The 18,941-nt window shown below is 37.7% G+C and overlaps 1 protein-coding gene across 5 annotated transcripts; it reads right to left on the bottom strand.

Moving 5' to 3' along the window:
* Nucleotides 1–3,731: 3,731 nt before the first annotated feature.
* On the bottom strand, nucleotides 3,732–18,595 carry LOC127958752 (tuberin). Of its 5 annotated transcripts, XM_052557717.1 has the most exons (27): nucleotides 18,429–18,594; nucleotides 18,058–18,290; nucleotides 17,503–17,657; nucleotides 17,339–17,425; nucleotides 17,157–17,267; nucleotides 16,925–17,072; nucleotides 16,396–16,513; nucleotides 15,551–15,599; nucleotides 15,336–15,461; nucleotides 15,178–15,251; nucleotides 14,059–14,185; nucleotides 13,832–13,975; nucleotides 13,603–13,740; nucleotides 12,714–12,817; nucleotides 12,517–12,598; nucleotides 12,291–12,446; nucleotides 10,923–11,033; nucleotides 10,715–10,837; nucleotides 10,529–10,635; nucleotides 9,523–9,676; nucleotides 9,210–9,332; nucleotides 9,003–9,137; nucleotides 8,523–8,712; nucleotides 7,081–7,174; nucleotides 6,567–6,669; nucleotides 6,386–6,480; nucleotides 3,732–3,879 (listed from the first exon to the last, which is right to left on the bottom strand). In XM_052557717.1, exons 2-27 carry the CDS (start codon nucleotides 18,137–18,139, stop codon nucleotides 3,747–3,749), a joined length of 3,069 nt encoding a protein of 1,022 aa, XP_052413677.1. In that variant the 5' UTR covers nucleotides 18,140–18,290; nucleotides 18,429–18,594; the 3' UTR covers nucleotides 3,732–3,746. The 5 variants fall into 5 exon arrangements, with proteins under 5 accessions (XP_052413677.1, XP_052413675.1, XP_052413678.1 ...); XM_052557715.1 differs by having other exon boundaries at nucleotides 16,925–17,267; nucleotides 18,429–18,595; XM_052557719.1 differs by having other exon boundaries at nucleotides 3,766–6,093; nucleotides 16,925–17,267; nucleotides 18,429–18,595.
* Nucleotides 18,596–18,941: the final 346 nt, after the last annotated feature.

Below are 18,941 nucleotides of genomic sequence, written 5' to 3'. Positions count from 1 at the left end.
ACACTATCACATCAAGAGTGTGAAACACACACATAAACAAAGGGAACAGTATATAAAACTTTGGTAACACTCAACAATAAGGTTTCATTTGTTAACATTAACTATATTAGTAAACATGAAAATATTTATATAGCATTTATTAATCTTAGATTTTTTATTTAATTTTTTTAGATTAACAAACATTAACAGAGATTAATAAATGCTGGAAAAATATTTTGCATCCCTAATGCCCTGTAGTCATGTTGACCGAGTTTTGTGGCGTAGATCGGACGAAAACCCTAGGAGAAGTACTGCAAATCCACAGCAGGCACGTTTCACAAAACCCTGAATAGCCGACTTCCTGTTTGGAGGAGCGCTGGCTGTTACCACACACGTTGTTCAGCCTGATGAGCTCTATCTGTGGAGGAATTTTGGTGACTGTAGGCCAAATGGTCAGTGCTAAACAGCCCCTCAAAAATACTTTAAGGATTAAATTAGCTCACTAAAAACCATCCAGAACCTCATCATACCTAGCAACACATTAGCAGCCACCCTGAATCATGATGACAATTACACGTCTAGCACCGCGCTTCTAGAGCTGAGGTCTGAAAAAGCCAAACTACACGAGCATTTCATCAACAAAAGGCCATTTTCATTTCATCTCAACGGGGAACAAGGGATGAACGTGGAGGATATGTGGGCGTTAGAGATGAGGAACACGCAGACAAGTGTCAGTGTGACCCACGTCATCCGACGCTTCATAAACCATCACAATAAAAACTATATTCTGTCTTCATAACAACTCACAAGCAGCGACACAGGATTGAGTCTGGCCTTTCTCTCCCTGTCACTCCACTAAAACTACTTCCAATTTTATAAGGAAAAGGAGATTCAGGAGATTTCACAGTAACACTACAATTTAAATAAATACGGGAAAGTAATACTTTTAAGGTGATAGACATTTCATTTATCACAGCCTTTTTAACATGAGACTAGTGTGACAGAATCACTTACTTTGCTTTTGTAAAAATGTTTTAAAAAATTAATAAAATTCAAGGCAAATTTGAAGCAGCACAATGCATTTAAACCTCAAAAGTGAATGAACCCTGTGCACTTCCACTGAGAGTGTGTTACTGTAAACACAGCCAGGTAAAAGGGTCAGAGTTATTTTCTGTAGTAATTGACAAACACTGTTGATAGAGATTAGCTCAATCTGAAGCATTCCTTCAGCTGCTTTGCTCGAGGGCACAATTGACTTTTTCCTCACCGGAATCGATCCAACAACCTTCTGGTTAACCGACCTGAGCCTCAACCACCACATCAAACCAAATCACACTAGCAACAGGGCCATTCAGCACATAAACACACACACAACCAACTCACGCAGACAGGAGAGTCCCAGTTTGTGTCTTTACATGTGATCATTGAGCAACTCTTCAGCTGAAGTGGACGCCTCAAATTCTGCATTTGCACTTTAAATGCATACAATTTCTAATATTTAAATCAAACCAAGAATCTGTAATGTTTTTCCAATGTCCATAAAGTCTCTGAATCCTGGGCGTCCATTACAGCTGAGCATAATACTAAACCCTTTTATAAAAATTATGGTATCCTCTTAACAATTTATAGCACTGCTGTGTCACAGAGAAAACATTTCACTGTCCACCTGCTCTTCACATGCACATCAAGCCCTCAATCATCTCTGTTTGTCGCTGTCGGATGATTGTTGATGTCTTTGTCCATGTAATTTTACTCTATTAATACATTAAGCGATGACAGAGCTGAATATACATGCGTGGAATAGTGACTGCAGTACAAATCTTCACCCGATAGCAATTAGTGTTTGATTTTTTCAGAGAAGGTAATGAAAAAGTTTAACTTTTTATGAGTTGATCTTATTAAAAACGCAAAACTAAAGCCGTATATTTCCTTCATATTGACTTTCAGAACAGGAAGAGTCAAATTGCTTGTGATTTAAGTAAAGTTAGACATTATAAGCTCACTTTTACAGCCAGTGTCGACCAAGAATGCAATTACATCATAACGGGCAACCTTGAAATTACCCAAATTAGAGCCCTTGGCACAGAAATACTTTAGGTAATTAGTAACCCAATGGCAAGGTAATCTGAAAAGATACTAGATAATAAAACAAATATGCTGGATGAAGTCCCTGTGTTTGCTAATAACAGATGCTCTATTCATTAACGTCCTGTAACTTGGAGGCGCTGGACTGATTAATAGGTTTTATGGTAATTAGATGCACTGGGTTAATAAAACACAGACATTCGAAGGCAAATATTACTCGAAATGTCTCTCCATCTGCCAGGATGCAGCAGTCAATTGTTTGATGCTAGGCTATCCTCTGCTGGTTGTAAGCGGTGCTGCAATATGCTAATGAGTTCAGTAGCAGAAGCACGTGGTGCTTAGACTTCACATTTAAATATATGTAATTGAAAACAAAACTGTGAGGGAAAGTTTTTTTTGCATGGAAAACAACACATTGTGTTTTTTCATATGGGAAAAGTGTAACTGTTTCATACAAGAAAGGAATTTATGTTTTTATTGGGTAGAAAACAAACCATGGAGGGACAGCATTTGAAGAGGGTGTCAGTGAAACATTTCCAGCATGTTTGCAGCTTATTATTGCGCAACTTTTTGTTCATGATTCAAAACGCAGTATGATAAACATGAATGAATACTGTACCTGGATCATGTGTAAAGAATGTGTGAATATGATGTGAATAAAACAGGCCCAGACAGGCAGCAAGCTGAGCAAGTGGAGTGCGCCCCCAGTGACTGGGAGCTGAAATTCAACAAACACCAAAGACACAGAAGCTACTTTCGCATACTTTCAAATGTGCATGCTTTCTGTGTGCAGTACAGAACCCCTAAAGAGACATGGAGATGTTGAAAAGATGGGATGGGATACATATTAATGCAATTTTTGAGAATGTAAAGTTTCTTGAGGGTACACTAAAGTTTTGCAAGACAATGCAAAATCATTTAAATATAGCGCAGTTTCTTAGGGGAACGCAAACATTTGCAAGATAAAGTTTTGCATGTGAAGGAAATGTTTCTCTCGCAGAAGTATTTTGTTTCCCCAAGAAACTTTGTTTGCTCGCAAAAGTGCAGAAATATAATTTCTCCTCCCAACTCATTATTTAATTGCAAACATTTTATGAGCAATTCTTTTCTTTTTTTTAGATAACGCAACTGTTGTTACCAAAGAGTTAAAAAGTTTTGCAAGCAAATGCAAAGTTTCTTGGAGGAAATAAAGTTTTGCCCGAAAACGCAAAAGCACTGAAATAAAACGCAAAGTTTCTTAGACACAAAAGTTTTAATGGCGAACACAAAAGCATAAAAAAAATTTCAATCAATTTTCCATTTTTTTTTTCAATCGCCATGTCCCTTTAGGGGCTCTGTAGTAAAGCAATTTGTTCGCTGGAAAAAACACACCACACACAATAAGCATGGTAAAAGCAAATAAAAAACGGGGTTAAGCTGAAATCAAAACAGATGCTCACAAGGCTCGGCGCATGCATCAACATTACCATCAATGAAACGCAAGAAAATGACAAAACCCTCCTCCAGCATGCACCCTTTCCAGCCCAATCAGAATCACCCTAAACCAGATGTCCACGCCCACCCCGCATCGCCAAGACAATGCCCCGCCCCGAATGCCCAAGCCCCGCCCACCGACCCTGCATACAGAAAAGGAAAGCAGGGATATCAATCGGCTGTTGATGTTTGAGGTGACCAAAAATGCTCTACCTGCGCACCGCATGCTCGGACACACTGATGCTTCGGGAGCGGAAGGCGTCCATGGCCGACAGATCTTTCAGGTCTCTAACGGGAGAGTTTGCGCTGGGGCCTTGCTTCGCCACTTTGGTCATCCGCAAACTGCCCCGAGGGCAAACGAGGTCAGGTGTGCGTCAGCATAACGTCGTGACCAGAGAGGGTTGGGGAGAATTTGGGGCATTTTAACCATGTTGGCATGGGTGGATGGGGGAGTGCGATTGGTTGTGGAGTGTCACGAAAGGGGCCAGCGACCAATCCCAGGTGTCGGCAACCCCCCCAAACCACGCCCACCACGCATGGCCCAATCAGAGGAGGGGGGAGGGGTCAAATAAGGATGTGAAAGGAAAACAAAGTAACTTGGTCAGCAGTGCACACCGAGAACCAGAAAACAGGGATGACACTTAAAAACAAAAGATAAAGGAGGAAACAGAAACTGGAAGGAGAAACAGCATAAAAAAGATCAAAAGAGACACAACAAGGCATAAAGTAAGCAATATACTGTCAGCATTCTACCAAAGGAATGAAAGAGGAGAAAATAAATGAAAAACTCATCAGAGATCACAAACAAACTGGTTCAGGGAAGAAAAAAAGCATTCAGACACTGCTATGATCATTATACTGGAAGTGAATAGCAATAGGAAATGAGTGATATGATCATGTGAATATGGGTGATTTAATACAGCAAAATTAAACATGAATGACTGGATGAGGTGAAACTAGAAACTGGAACAGAGAATATAAAGCGTGGAAAACAAGAAAATCTAAATATGAACCATGTTTATATACACATCAGATTAATATTGGTTTTCTGGTGAAGACTTGATCCTGAAATTAGCATTACCTTGCCAGCCTCTGACCTAAAATATTATTTTATGATTAATAATTTAACAAAACACATTAGCATTTTCACTCTTCTGATGTTGGTTAAATGGTTGCATGGCATACAGGTAAACTAATAAAATATTGTTTTATTTAAAAAAGATATTTTATATAACATTATGCAATTATAAGCTTTCTTATCAACCTGTGAACCAGTACGTCAGTATTCAGTTAATTAATTCATTTAAACAGAGAGTCTAAAGTTGATTTGTATCACTACATTTTCATAAATGTCTGAATATTGTTGTGCATGTAAATGGCGGATCTTTCTCTTTTTCAGGCTTTTTTTCATCTAAAGCTTCAGTCTGGATGACAGGACAAGCCACAGAAACTAAAGCTGAATACAGAATCAGGACAATCAGATTAGATGGCTTTGTGCCTCTGGACATAGCTGATAATGGACTGTATTAGTGATATGCCTGGAAAAACATCCATGGTGTTGCTATAATTGCAATGCATTCTGTGCTGCACCAGGTGTGCTGGTTAAAATGGTTCAGTAAGAAGTTACCATGGAAATTTCCTGGATTATGGGATAGTGGCTGTTTTCACGCCTAGTACATAAAGTCAAATGCAGAAAAGTGGAACCAGAGAATGAATGAAGTAGAAAAAAGGGCTTATAATAAGAAATAAATGGGAAATAATAGGGAACAGGAAATAAATCAAATCCAGATGTTAGTAGGCAGGACTATGGTCCCTTTCTTAGACATTATATTACTAGTTATTTGGACTATTACAGGATGGGACACTGACTCATTATTACATATCAAGCCAAGTTTTAGAGATGTGTGTACTGTTTGTATTCAGGTGTTTCTTCAACTATGGGAATATTTTAAACTTTAAACACTAATAACTATAAGGTTTAACTACTGATAAACACACTGCTTTCATGAACCCTCACGAACATTTACACCACAGCGTCATTCCCATCACATCTCAAATCATAATTCATCATAATTCTGTGGAGGAAATTAGATGTTTCATTTTATTTATTTTTTTTAATAAAATTACCAAAAAAAACATAGTGAGCATTTTACGCATACTTAACATGTTCAGACTGTCAATATTACAGTTTTATCAAAAATGCACAAAAAAAGTGTTTTAAAATATATAAAAATATATTTATAAATATACTGCTTTCACAAAATAAATATTATAATATCGACTAATGACCAATATCTTCTTCAATCAGTCTTTTGAAACATGCAATAATTTTTTTTTATTAAACTTAAGAACATAAAACTATAAAAGGAATTTAAAATGTCTTTCTTTAAAAAATCTCCAATCTCCAAAGTTTTAATGTGACGTTCATACAGCAAAAAAGTCCAAATCTGTAAGTCTGAATAAAAATCAATCGCTGGGACCTAAAGTGGCCGTAGTTGAAGAAACAGTCTTTCATCAATGAACTGTTAATGGTTTGGATGTGAGAAACAGTCACCACTGAGACAGATGATGAGAGAAAGAGAAATAAATGAGACCGATAAGACAGAAATAAGCAAAAGAGACGTCCCACAGTCAAACTAGCATCTGTGAGTTGATGTTCTGACATAATCAGACACATGAAGCCAGAAATCACCACACTACCAACAAAAATAAATAAATGAACCAACGATTGGTGCCTGAATGACAATCATGTTTTGAGTTGTTTCTACAGCAAAACCTAGCATGAGTCACACAATGATCCGGCCCTGTGTGTGTGTGTGTGTGTGTGTGTGTGTGTGTGTGTGTGTACCTCTTGGGCCTCTCGTTCAGGCTGGTGCTGCGCGCTCTGAAGCTGCTCTGCTCGTGAGTGTCATCGAACGGCAGAAGAGCGTTTGAACGGAGACCCTAATCACACATAAAAACACACTCACGTCAAGAACAACCGATCAGCCAGTCTGTAAACACACGAGCCCAACAATCCCATCATCCACCTTGGTGATGTACTGAACGAAGTCTTTCCTGAAGGGCAGTCTGCAGCGTATGAACCACATGGCGATCACATGATGGGCGAGAGACACTATGTACTGATTAAACCTACAGAGAACGAGGAAAAACAAGAACACACATCATTTGAAATCATTTGACTCAATATACAAGTCTCATAGGCTCACAATGTGAATATATTGTAAAATGTAATTTATTCGTGTGACGTGAAGCTGAATTTTCATCATCATTGCTCCAGTCTTCAGTGTCACATGATCCTTCAGAAATTATTCTGATTATGCTAATGTGAGAAACATTTATTATATCAATGTTAAAATCAGCTGTGCTGCTTCATCCTTTTGTGGAAACTTTTTGATAAATTCCTTAACGAACAGAAAGTAAAAAAAAAAAATTGCCTTTATTTGAAATATAAATCTATTGTAACATTACAAATGAATCTCAAGTAGTCAAATATCTAATTAAGAAAAAACTGTGTGTGTGTGTGTGTGTGACCATACTCACTTTGAGGGGTTGGTGTATGGCAATGATATAGCAAACACGCTAACATACTGCTCAGCTACGAAGTTAGCATACAGATGTGGGAGCCGCACTAATGCTGAGAGAGAGACGAGACAAAGCATCAGTTCTTGAGCTGTGTTTGATGCACAGGTGTCATAATGCTGTGGTGGTATCCTGAATGTAGAATGTGTGCTATAGAGTCTGGGAACATGATGTCAGCAACGCAATGCATTCTGGGACTTTAGGACACGGACACTGCTGTATGTATTGTATTGGATTGATAATAGACTGTTTTGTTTGCTCTTTACAGCTAAAAAATAAGTTACAATGGTAAAACCTTGTTGTGTAATTAACTGCCATACTCTTACTCATGACCGGCATGGAAAAATAATTTGAATGGAGTGCGATTTTTCAGCTTTCCCGCTGGAAAACCGCACCTTGATCTCAGGTCTCCGAGTTAACAAAGCGGCGTCACATAGCTTGGTTAACAGCAGTAAGAAGGAAAAGAAGGATTGTCCCTTTGGTCTGATATATACACACGTATGTATGTGCATTTATATAAATATAAATATACAGAAATGTACGTTATATAAACAACTTTTTTTTGGATGTGATTAATCGATTTGACAGACTTAACGTTACATTAAATGCTACCTATGCATGAACCACATCTCCTGCATTATAGGTGTTATATTGCATACCACCTGTTACAGTAATAAACGGCAAAATTGATCAATTCTGTATCTCTTTATTTGTGCATCATAACGCACTGAGGTTAATTTGTACAGTTTACAATAACGCATATTAAAAAGTAAAGGGGCCGTGTAACTCGCTCGTTGATGCGGAAAATGTGTAGTTTCTGCACCAATCCATTTGTAAATTGCAGGTGAGACTCGAGAGATTTATCCTTTTTAAACTGATCAGAGGTGTACGCTCTGACACTACAAACAAGGTAAGAAAACACATTGGGGAAGGTTACGAGCGACAGCCCTTTAAGATCATCCGAACACTCTTTGTGTTCGTGCAGATTGAGTTCGTTGATTGTCTTGATTTTTTTCGAAATACCGCATCTTTGCTTCCTTGTTGAGTTTTTCTTTATATGTAATCTTACATTTGATCTGTATGTCATGTCACTTTCACTTTCACTTTTACTGATAAGCGTGTCCACAAAAATGGCCGCGACTACCCAGAATGCAATGCGCGGTGACGTAGTTTCCCAAGCTCTATATTCTGATTAGTCGGAGTGAGAGAGGCTAGCTCTGATTGGTCAGAGTGAGAGAGGCCGGCTCTGATTGGTCAGAGTGAGAGAGGCCGGCTCTGATTGGTCAGAGTGAGAGAGGCCGGCTCTGATAGGTCAGAGTGAGAAAGGCCGGCTCTGATTGGTCAGAGTGAGCGAGGCCGGCTCTGATAGGTCAGAGTGAGAGAGTGGGCGGGCTTGCACTCACTGGACAGGAACTCCAGCATGGGCGAGGCCATGGCCACGGTGGCTGAGATGTGCGTGAGCTTGACGATGAGGGCAGGCAGGAGCTTGATCATGATGTCGGGCATCTCTACGGTGCACATGGTCAGAGCCACCACACACTGCTTAGCACAGCGATAGATCAGCCCCTTCTCCAAACACTGCACCAGCTCCCTCTGAGACAGCAGCAGAACACACACACACACACACACACACACATACATTTACCCACAGTAAGGACTGGCAACTCTCACCACCCAGACCTGTCTGCTCAGACATCTGCCTACAGAATAATAAACTAATAATACAGTTATAATAAATACATTAAAATAAATAAGTAATACATTTAGGTAAATGTTTTCTTACATAAAATGTAATAAATATCTTTAATAATACACTTTAATTTAAATGAAGCTGTTCCCCCTATGCTGTTCTTTGGCCAGCGAGGCCCAGGTGTCGGTGTCACCTGTCGGGACTGCTCCAGGTGGCTGTGGTACGAGGTGAGGGCGGTGAGAACAGGAACCACAGCGAGCTGAACATCAGTGAGGGAGAATCCATCAGGAGTCTTCTTCAGTCGCTCCGATATCAGACGGTCGCTCACCTGCACACACACACACACACACACATTAGAGCCTACCCCGTTTCTGTTTTCTAAGTGTGTAGAGTTTGTTACCGTTGAGCAGAGGGTCGAGCATAGATGATCAATTTTGCAGGGTGACGTCAGGATCAAGACTTTGTACTGGATGGTGATGGACATCTTATCCAGAACCAGCTTCAGCACCTTCCAGTCAGTCTCCTGCAAACCACACAAAGAGCTTGTGTTTTACCACACAAACAGATTGTGTTGCACTTAAACTATATGTTCAAGGAATGCTAAAACACAGGGTAATGTGTAAACAAATGATTACAGCACCACGATATCATCAATATGCCATGGTGTTGTCAGAGTAATGTTAAAGGGAAGAGCTGTGTGTGTGAATGTGTACCATCTTCAGGCACTGTAGCAGCACGCTGAAGGCCAGGCTGTAGGGCAGATAGGCCGTGCGTATGGAGGAGGGCGGAGCCGCCGGTGTCGGACTTCCTGTCGGCGGAGACACACTTCCTGTCGTCTTTTTCTCAGCCACTCTTTTCTCCGACTCTCTGAAACCAGACATTTGAGATTTAGTCAGTCTGCATGCTCTCCTTGATAACTTATACTTCATTTTGGTAACAGATGTAAATAAATGTATACAGTTCAATTTAATAAAACACAATAATTTAAAAATAAATGTAAATATATTTATACTTTCTTAACATTTTCTAATAAATATAATCAATCTGAACATTAAGCTTTATTTATTTTTAATAATATAATATTTTATTTTGTTTAAATAATAAATTGAATTAAATGTATACATCATTTAAATGATGAAATATTTTGTTTAAATTTATTAAATAAAATTTCGTCAACCTGAATATCCCCCTTAATAATTTATACATAACTTAAATTTATTTCTTATATATATTTATACATAACTTAAATTTATATATAAATAATTTATTTAAATTTAATAACACATAATAATTTACATAATTACATTTTATTGAAACTAAATTCAATTGAACGTTTACTTCTCATTTAATAACAATGAAAATGCATTTAAAGCTTTTTAAACGCAATGATACATTTAAATTCTATTTAAATAAAGAAAGATTAAAGGAAGCATACATTTAATACATTTATACACATGAATAGTACATTAAATTAAAACACGCATTTTAGATTAATTTAAATGGAATACCACAGTCAATCTGAATATCTTAATCATTTATACTTTAATTAATAGATAATAATTGTAAATACTTTCACACTTTATTAAAACCTAAAACATTTTCAGTTAAAACTATTTAATAAATCTAAATATATTTATACTCTGAAACTGATATCCTTTAGCATCCTCCTTAATAAATGCATGTGAGAAAACAGCACCAAACATACGCTGGTGTTCTTACCCGTCGTCACAGTGACAGTATGGGCTGAACCTCAGGACCCCATCTTTATTGGGGACACCCAGATGATGAAGAGAGTCTGCCCTCATCATCAGTAAGAAATCAAAGACCTGACACACAAACAGAGGGAAGTCCAGGTGATCTGAGAAGGTTACTGAGGTCTAGTGTGCTGCTGACCGGGAGTCTGACCTGGAGGCGTATGGAGCTCCCGATGGCACTGAAGTATCTGTTCTTGTAGTGAAGCTGCAGATGAGAGATCAGCAGCTCGTACACGCGGCTGGCGTGACTGGCCGGCAGACTGTACAGTTTACTCTGAGAACACACACACACACAGCGTCACTGGAGCGGACACTGAGAAAGATCACCATCACACTGATGAGTGCAGGTGTTGTCGTACCTGAAGGATGTCCAGCAGACCCAGTACAGCGGTGCGGACGTCCTCCATGGGAGACTCCACTGACATCTCTCTCTCTCCCTCCAGAGAACACGTTAACGGACGACTAGCGACCTGCAGGAGCACAGGAGCACACAAAGCAAGTCTCATTCACATATATACTACGATGGAAACACATTTAATGAATGAACCAATGGATGCACATTTAAACTGTCATGTGACTGAATCATTTGCTCTTAGAGAAAAGGCCTCTGCTGCAGATTGCTAGAAAACACTGCTACTCTGTTAAACAGTTAATAAATTCATACTTCATTTAAATGCATTCATATACCTCATTTAAATTCAATAGATATATATTTATTAGTGCTGTCAAATGATTAATAATTTTGTTTATGTAATATATGTGTGTGTAGTACTGTGTATATTATGTGTATATCATGTACATATAGATACACACACATACAGTATATATATTTTGAAAATATTTGTTTATTTATATTCTTATATATATTTAATATATAAACATAATATATTTTCTTAAATATATACATGTGTGTTTGTATTTATATATACATAATAAATATATACAGTACTATACACACATATATTATGTGAAGAAAAAATTATTTTAGATGTGATTAATCATTTGACAGCACTAATATTTATATAAACATAAACATATCTTTAATAATACATCTAAAATCAAACAATATTTCATTTGAATGCACTAATAAATCTAAATAAATCAATGCTTATATTAAGTATTGATGAAGTTGTACTTAATTTTAATACTTTGTGCATAAAAAGTATAATTATATTAATTTAAAATGTAATAATAAATGCAAATAAATCTATGCTTGATTGAAATGGAATACATTAAAATAAAGTTAGACTTAATTTAAATGTAATATTAAATTAAAATATATCCACTGTAATAATATGTTTTAATAAAACATTTAAATAAGGGTAAACTCATTTATCACAATAAAAAACTACATCACAATGGCTTCCACATTGGCTTCAACTTCCATTTCTATTTTTATTCTGCACCAGTTTCCCAGGAAGTGACTGAATTCACAAACCCTGTATTGTATAAACTGAATCTGCAGCTTGGATGAAAGAGTTAATGACCCACGTCTCTGTGGCTATTGACAATAAAAGTGAGATGCAGCCAATGGAAAAAGTACTGAATGATTTATATCTCATCCTATAATCTAAACACTTGGTATTGATTTGGCCAACCCTGAACTATTTCACGTGTCAGCCACAGAACTACTTGTCCTTAACCATGCAAACATTCTATTTTTTAAATTTTAAATGTCAACTGAAGAGAGTGGAATGCTTCCGTTAGTGACATCATCGGCGCAGCACCTTCTCGATGATGTCGAGCAGACTGCTGAAGTGATGCGTGCTGCAGCCCTCGGCCAGATCCACCAGCAGCTGCGTGGCCTGTTTCCTGACGGACAGATCTCGATCTTCAGCGATCTGACCCAGCTGAGGAATCACCACCACCTCGATCAGCTCCTCCTGGTCACGGAGAACACACACATTCAGGAACACCAACGGGGAGCTCACGCACATTTGGTGTAGGACTGACCTCATAGAGCTGGCGGTTTGTGCTGAGCACGAAAGACAGGATGTCCAGGACCTTGATCCTGATCACAGTCCGGCTCTCGTTCCTGACACACACGAGAGAGAGAGAGAGAGAGAGAGAGAGAGAGAGAGAGATGTCATGCCCAGGGTTTGGTTTAAGTGTGACTTGTGATGAAGTGATGAAGTGATGAATAACCGGACCTGAAGAACTTCTCCATGAGTTTGAGCAGGTTCTGCAGCCATCCGTCTTTGGCCGGCTGGATGGACTGAGCTCGGTAGGAGATCAGCGTCAGCACAGACGCATCCTACAGGACAGATCACACCCAAATAATACAATTCACTTAAATACATACATCCTTTTTTAACACTGGATAATACATTTAGTGAATGTGGATCTCCTCATTCAGTTATACTTAAAATCATTGTTATTATAAATGTAAATAAATATATAATTCATTTAAATGTAATAATATCTTTTAATTTTAATTAAATGTTGTGAGTTTAAATACGTATACTTTCTTTAAAATTAAATAAATTCAGTCAATCAAATTTTATTTTATTATAATAATGAATTGAAAAGTACACTTCAATTGAAGTCATAATACTGTACATTTGGATTCAAATTTAATCATACATTTAAATAAATTTATATTTTCTACCTGAATTTCCTCTAATTTATACTTAATTCAATTTTAATAATGAATTTAAATAAATTAAAAAACTAATTATTTTAATCTTTAATTTCAAAATAAATGTAAACACATTTAAACTCTATAAACATAATAAATTTAGTCAATCTTAATTTATACATAATTTAATTTTAATAATGAATTTTAATAAATCTATACTTGATTTCAATTTAATAATACATTTTAATTTTGTTTAAATTTAACAATACATATCTGAATATCCTCCTTAAATAAACAACAAATTTAGCCTGAATATAATCCTTAATTTATACTTAATAAAAATGTTATAATAAATTCAAATAAATATATATGTAATTAAAATGCAAAAATACATTTTAATGTTTAATAATAGATTTAAATGAATGAATGGATTGAACGGCTTCAGAAGAGGACAGACTCACGGGGCGTTTATCAGCACACTTCTCCACCAGACTGAAGAGCGTCTGTGAGGATCCGAGGAAGTCGTTCTGCTCGTACAGCTCCTCCACGGTGCTCAGTAACTCATAAACTATCACCTTCAGATCAGGGCTGCCCATCGTCTGCACACACCACATGCACGAAGAGCGTCAGGAGATAAACACCTACCGGACATCTCAGTGTGTGTGTGTGTGTGTGTGTGTGTGTGTGTGCCTGTATCTGCTGCAGGAGTCTCTCTACGATGGACAGCAGGACGTCCCACGTCACGACCTGCAGCTCGCGGCCGTACTTCTTGATGAGTCGTGAGATCGACAGCACGATCTCGTAGGACACCACCTCATTAGCACAGCTCATGGCCTGGGCACAGGGGTCAGAGGTCAAACACTGGCAGGTCTCGTGAGGTATATGAAAACACAGACTGGAGGCAGATGTGCAGACACCTTGTAGAAGGAGGGCAGGACCAGAGTGGGCGTGATTTTGAGGTCAGGAAGTCTGTGAGCGCCCCACAGCGCCATCCCAACAAAAAACACAGCACCCCTGAGAAGAGCGGCGTCCTCACTGTACACGCTACACACACACACACACACACACACACACACACTTCTGAGATCAACAGAACAGATAACTTTACAACAATTTAACAGTTCATAACAACACTTATGATATTTCACAACTCTTAATCTCAAACAAAAGCAAAAAATTGTTTTTGAAAATCTGCCTTTAAAAGATTAAATATTAATTGAAATATAAACATATTAATAACATATTAATAAATGTTTATTACATTACAAAAAAACTATATCATTGTCATATATATATATATATATATATATATATATATATATATATATATATATATATATATATATATATATACACACACACACACACACACACACACATTAATAAATACATTAATATATTAATAATAAAATAATTATTATGAAGGCATTAATAGTAGTAGTATCGATAATAACTTCAGTTATATAAAGCAAAAAATTGCTTTTGAAAATCTGCCTTTTTAAAATATTAAAAAAACCATTATTTTTTCTTTATCAAGTATAGTAGTTGTTGTTGTTATTATTATTATTATTAATGTTGTTGTTGTTATTATTATTATTATTATTATTAATGTTGTTGTTGTTGTTGTTATTATTATGAAGAAGAATTTCAAAATAACATATATTTGATGTATTTATAAATGTGTATATTTAAGATAATACTAAATGTATTTATGAATATATATATGTGTGTGTGTTGTTATTATTATTAACAACAGTAATTTTTTTTATATAAGGCATTTCTAAGTAGTTATTCAAATTAAAGAACAAAATGAACAAATAAGAAATATAGATAATAATTTAACTGCTAAAATTACTGTATTAAACAAAAAGCATTATTTATCTAATAAACATTATTTATTAGACTAAACTAAACTTACTAACTAAACCAGGAAAGTAAATAATGTATTTTATTATAGCTCAGTGATCTGTCAGGAATGTAATGTAATGTTCAGAATAGTTTCAGATCTAAACGGACTTGTCTGTGTGAGTGAGTACCTCTCCTCCATGATCCGGCACATGGTGTATACGGCACTGTGACCCAGGTGTGTCCCCAACACTTTACGCATCAACTAGACACACACCAACAGAGAGGTCAGAGCAGGCTTACGAGCTGCACCACACACACATGATGGGATATATTCATCTCAGTGTACCTTCCAGCAGGACTCACAGAACTCCTTCACGTTAACGGTTCGGCACAGAGTGATGATGAACACCGTCAGAGAGTCCGAGGGCAGGCAGTTATAACACACCACCGCGTCCAACACCTGCAGCGCAACCTACACACACACACACACACACACACACACACGGATGAACCCATTCAGATATCACAGATTGTGTGGTAATCCAAAGGCCACTGTTTTACCTCAATATCAGTGGAGGAAGTCGTCCGGTTACACAGAAGGCAGATTTTCCTGTGAGAAACAAATCAGTGATGTTAGTGTGTGTGTGTGTGTGTGTGTGCGGGCGCGCGTTCTTGTTTTTGTGACATATCAGGACACAACTCTGTATAATGACATGGGTATGACACAGGTATTACAAGGAGAGGGTGACTTATGAGGACATAACCCATGTCCCCATTTTTCAAAACTCTTATAAATCATACAGAATTAGTTTTTTTGAGAAAGCAAAAATGCACAAAATGTGCTTTTCCTTCACTATTTTGACCCAAAAAAAAAAAAAGAAAAAAAAAACTAATTCATGTAGAGACAAATTTACACTAAAAATTCAACATTCAAACGTTTGGGGTCTTTAAGATTTTTTTACAACTAAAAATAACTGTTTCCTCCTTCAATATATTATAAAATGTAATTTATTCCTGTGATCAAAGATGTATTTTCAGCATCATTCCTCCAGTCTTCAGTGTCACGTGATCTTCAGAAATCATTCTAACATGATGATTTGTTGCTCAATAAACATATAATATAACATATAAACACTGTGTAAACCATAATACTGTATTTACTGATGAAAGGAAAGCTCAAAAGAACAGCATTTATTTGAAATAGAAATCTTTTGAAAATGTCTTTACCGTCACTTTTGATCGATTCAATACATCCTTACTGAATAAAATACTTATTCTTTCAAAAAACACAATCCTACTGACCCCAAACATTTGAACTGAAGTGTATATATAGTGTCTACATGTCAAGCTTCAAGCATTTAAGCAGAAGCTTTCAAAAAGATCATCATCTGCGTGTGTTTTCTTACTGGACCATGAGGGAGATGTTCTCATCCAGGTAGCAGGAGTTGAATTTGACCAAGTTCACGAGGACATGCAGGAAGTCTGCTGACAGACCGATGTCCATCCACAGCAAGACGAACCCAGCTAAGAGAGAAAACACACACAAACACACATTACAATCTGCTAAACAAACCATTCGTTATATAGAAAACAGCAGCTCCGTCGTTTGTTAGACATCTTCTTCTGTGTCCCACAGGTCGGAGACAGAAAGTCATAAAGGTGAGTAAAAGAGTTTCTTTATTCTCTTTAACACAAAAGAAGATATTTTAGAGCATGCTGAAAACCAAACAGCTGCCGGTACCCATTGACTTCCATAGTATTTTTCCCCATACTATGGATGTGAATGGCTACCGAGGTCAAAATGTATTATTTTGTGCCTAGAAAAGACAGAAACTCATACAGGTTTGGAACAACTCAAGGGTGAATAAATGATGACCGAATTGTCAGTTTTGGCTGAACGGTCCTGTAAAGAACACCAGCAGGTGCGATCCGTACCGATCTCCTCCTCTAGGTGGGTGACGTCTTTCCCGTTCTCCGTGAGGGCCTTGAACACCTCCAGTCTCTCGGCCAGATCTTCATTACAGGGCTGATAGTCCAAAACGATCTTAAAGAAGTGCGCTCTGAGCGGACCCAAGCGCTCACCCTGCACAAGAAGATCAGGAGGAAAGCGTGAGTGCTGTTCGCCGCATTGATGCGTTGTGGTTGGTAAGGTGTTCGAAATGTGCACCTGTCCCTGTATAATGGCTCTCAGCAGCAGCAGCACTGCATGACGGGCTTCAGCCGGCTGCTCAGGATGCATCATGTCCTCCACGGCCTTCCACACGGCCTCCACCGCATGCTGAAACACACACAGCACACTTCAGATCCGCTCGTCTGCACATGGCAAAAGATGCTTCTCTGCGCTCTCACCTCCTCAAACTTCTTGGATTTGGCGAGCTCGCACACTTGGTTGATGACTCTGATCCGGTGGTTCAGGCTGTACTCTGGAGTGAGTTCCTGAAGGATTGGAAGAGAGAGATCACATGAGAAACACAATATGGATGAGGGGAAGGATCGATCGGAGCGTTTCTGACCATCAGGATGTCCAGCGTGATGATGAACTCTGAGGCTTTGCTCTCGGTCTGTTTGCTGTGGGAGCGAGTCTGACCGAGGCCAAAGATCCTCTTGAAATGGTCCCGCAGAGACTCTTTACTGGGCTGCTTGTTCATCTTCCCATCTGTGAGAGACCCTGGATGAGAGATTTTTTTCGCCGTATCAGCAACAATGGCTATATTCATGGCAACATTAACAGTATCATTTCAATACAGCACTTGCAATAATATAAAACATTCTTAATTAGCAATCGCCTCACTATACAAAAACATACAAGTAACAACAAAAGTATCATTATTCAATCAAAATTCTAAAATTCTTCCCGAAGAGACCTTTGTAAAAATGTATTTTAGTATATTCTCGGAGTTAAACATTTTCTTTAAAAATTACAAATAAATAATGAATTCTATAAGTTTTACTATAATCTATTTTAAACATTATATCAAGATATGTCTTCTTTTAAAATTATGATTAAAGCCTAAGCGAATATTAAACAATGGTTTAATATTTCACACTTTTTTAAAGAAAAGTTACACCTAATTTGAGGGGCACAGGGCCTCTGGATGTCTGGTAGTGGCTCCCTGGGTCAGAGAAGATTGACAACTCCTTCTTTAACATAAATATCGCCTCTTTTGGCAGGAAAACATGGCAGGACAACAGTGCACAGAAGTCTGACACCTCGTGACAGTTCAATTCAGTTCAGTTCAGTTCATTCACAAAACAAACCGTGCATTTAAAGCGGATCAATTGACTGTGACAAAGACAACACCTGAAAATAAACAAGCCAAATAAACCGTATAAATACACGCAAATCTCCGATGTGGTCAAATAAACAATGTAAATAAATAAACCAATATCAATCCATAAACTACAAGCCAATGCAACAAACAAACACACTGTTACTTACCGTCTGCGGATGATGGAAGTGGGATGATATCGAGAACATATAACTGAAATATCTAAATGATTCGCTCCCGATTCATGCATGTATTTTGTCACGCAGTTTCTCAGCCCACAGAACTGCTCCTGCTCTCACCATACCCCTTTACTGCCCCCCGGAAGTCATGCTTAAAACACGGGAAAGGACTTCCTACAAAAACACCAAAGACACGTCACGTGACAGCTGACGGTTGGGAATTGTAGTTCTAAGATCCACGAGCGAGCCTTCACGTTACAAGCGCAAGCGGCGTTGAGAAACTACAAATGATTGTCGCTTATAAAACTTGAAGAGTCCGACTCATTTCCGCAAATCGGCTCTTTCGAACAGTTATTTTTGGATGAACCCTTTCAAACAATCGATTCAGTGGTTCATCATTCCCTGATCATTCCGTATGTATCCGCTCGCATCCATTCACTAAGATTCATTGAAAAGATCCGGTTCAAACGAATGATTCATTTACGAATCAGACATCGGTATCGA

Source organism: Carassius gibelio, chromosome B5 (genome assembly GCF_023724105.1).
Source record: "Carassius gibelio isolate Cgi1373 ecotype wild population from Czech Republic chromosome B5, carGib1.2-hapl.c, whole genome shotgun sequence".
NCBI lineage: Eukaryota > Metazoa > Chordata > Actinopteri > Cypriniformes > Cyprinidae > Carassius > Carassius gibelio.
Note: the sequence above shows the minus strand (reverse complement) of the source record. Positions and strands in the feature narration are given on the sequence as shown.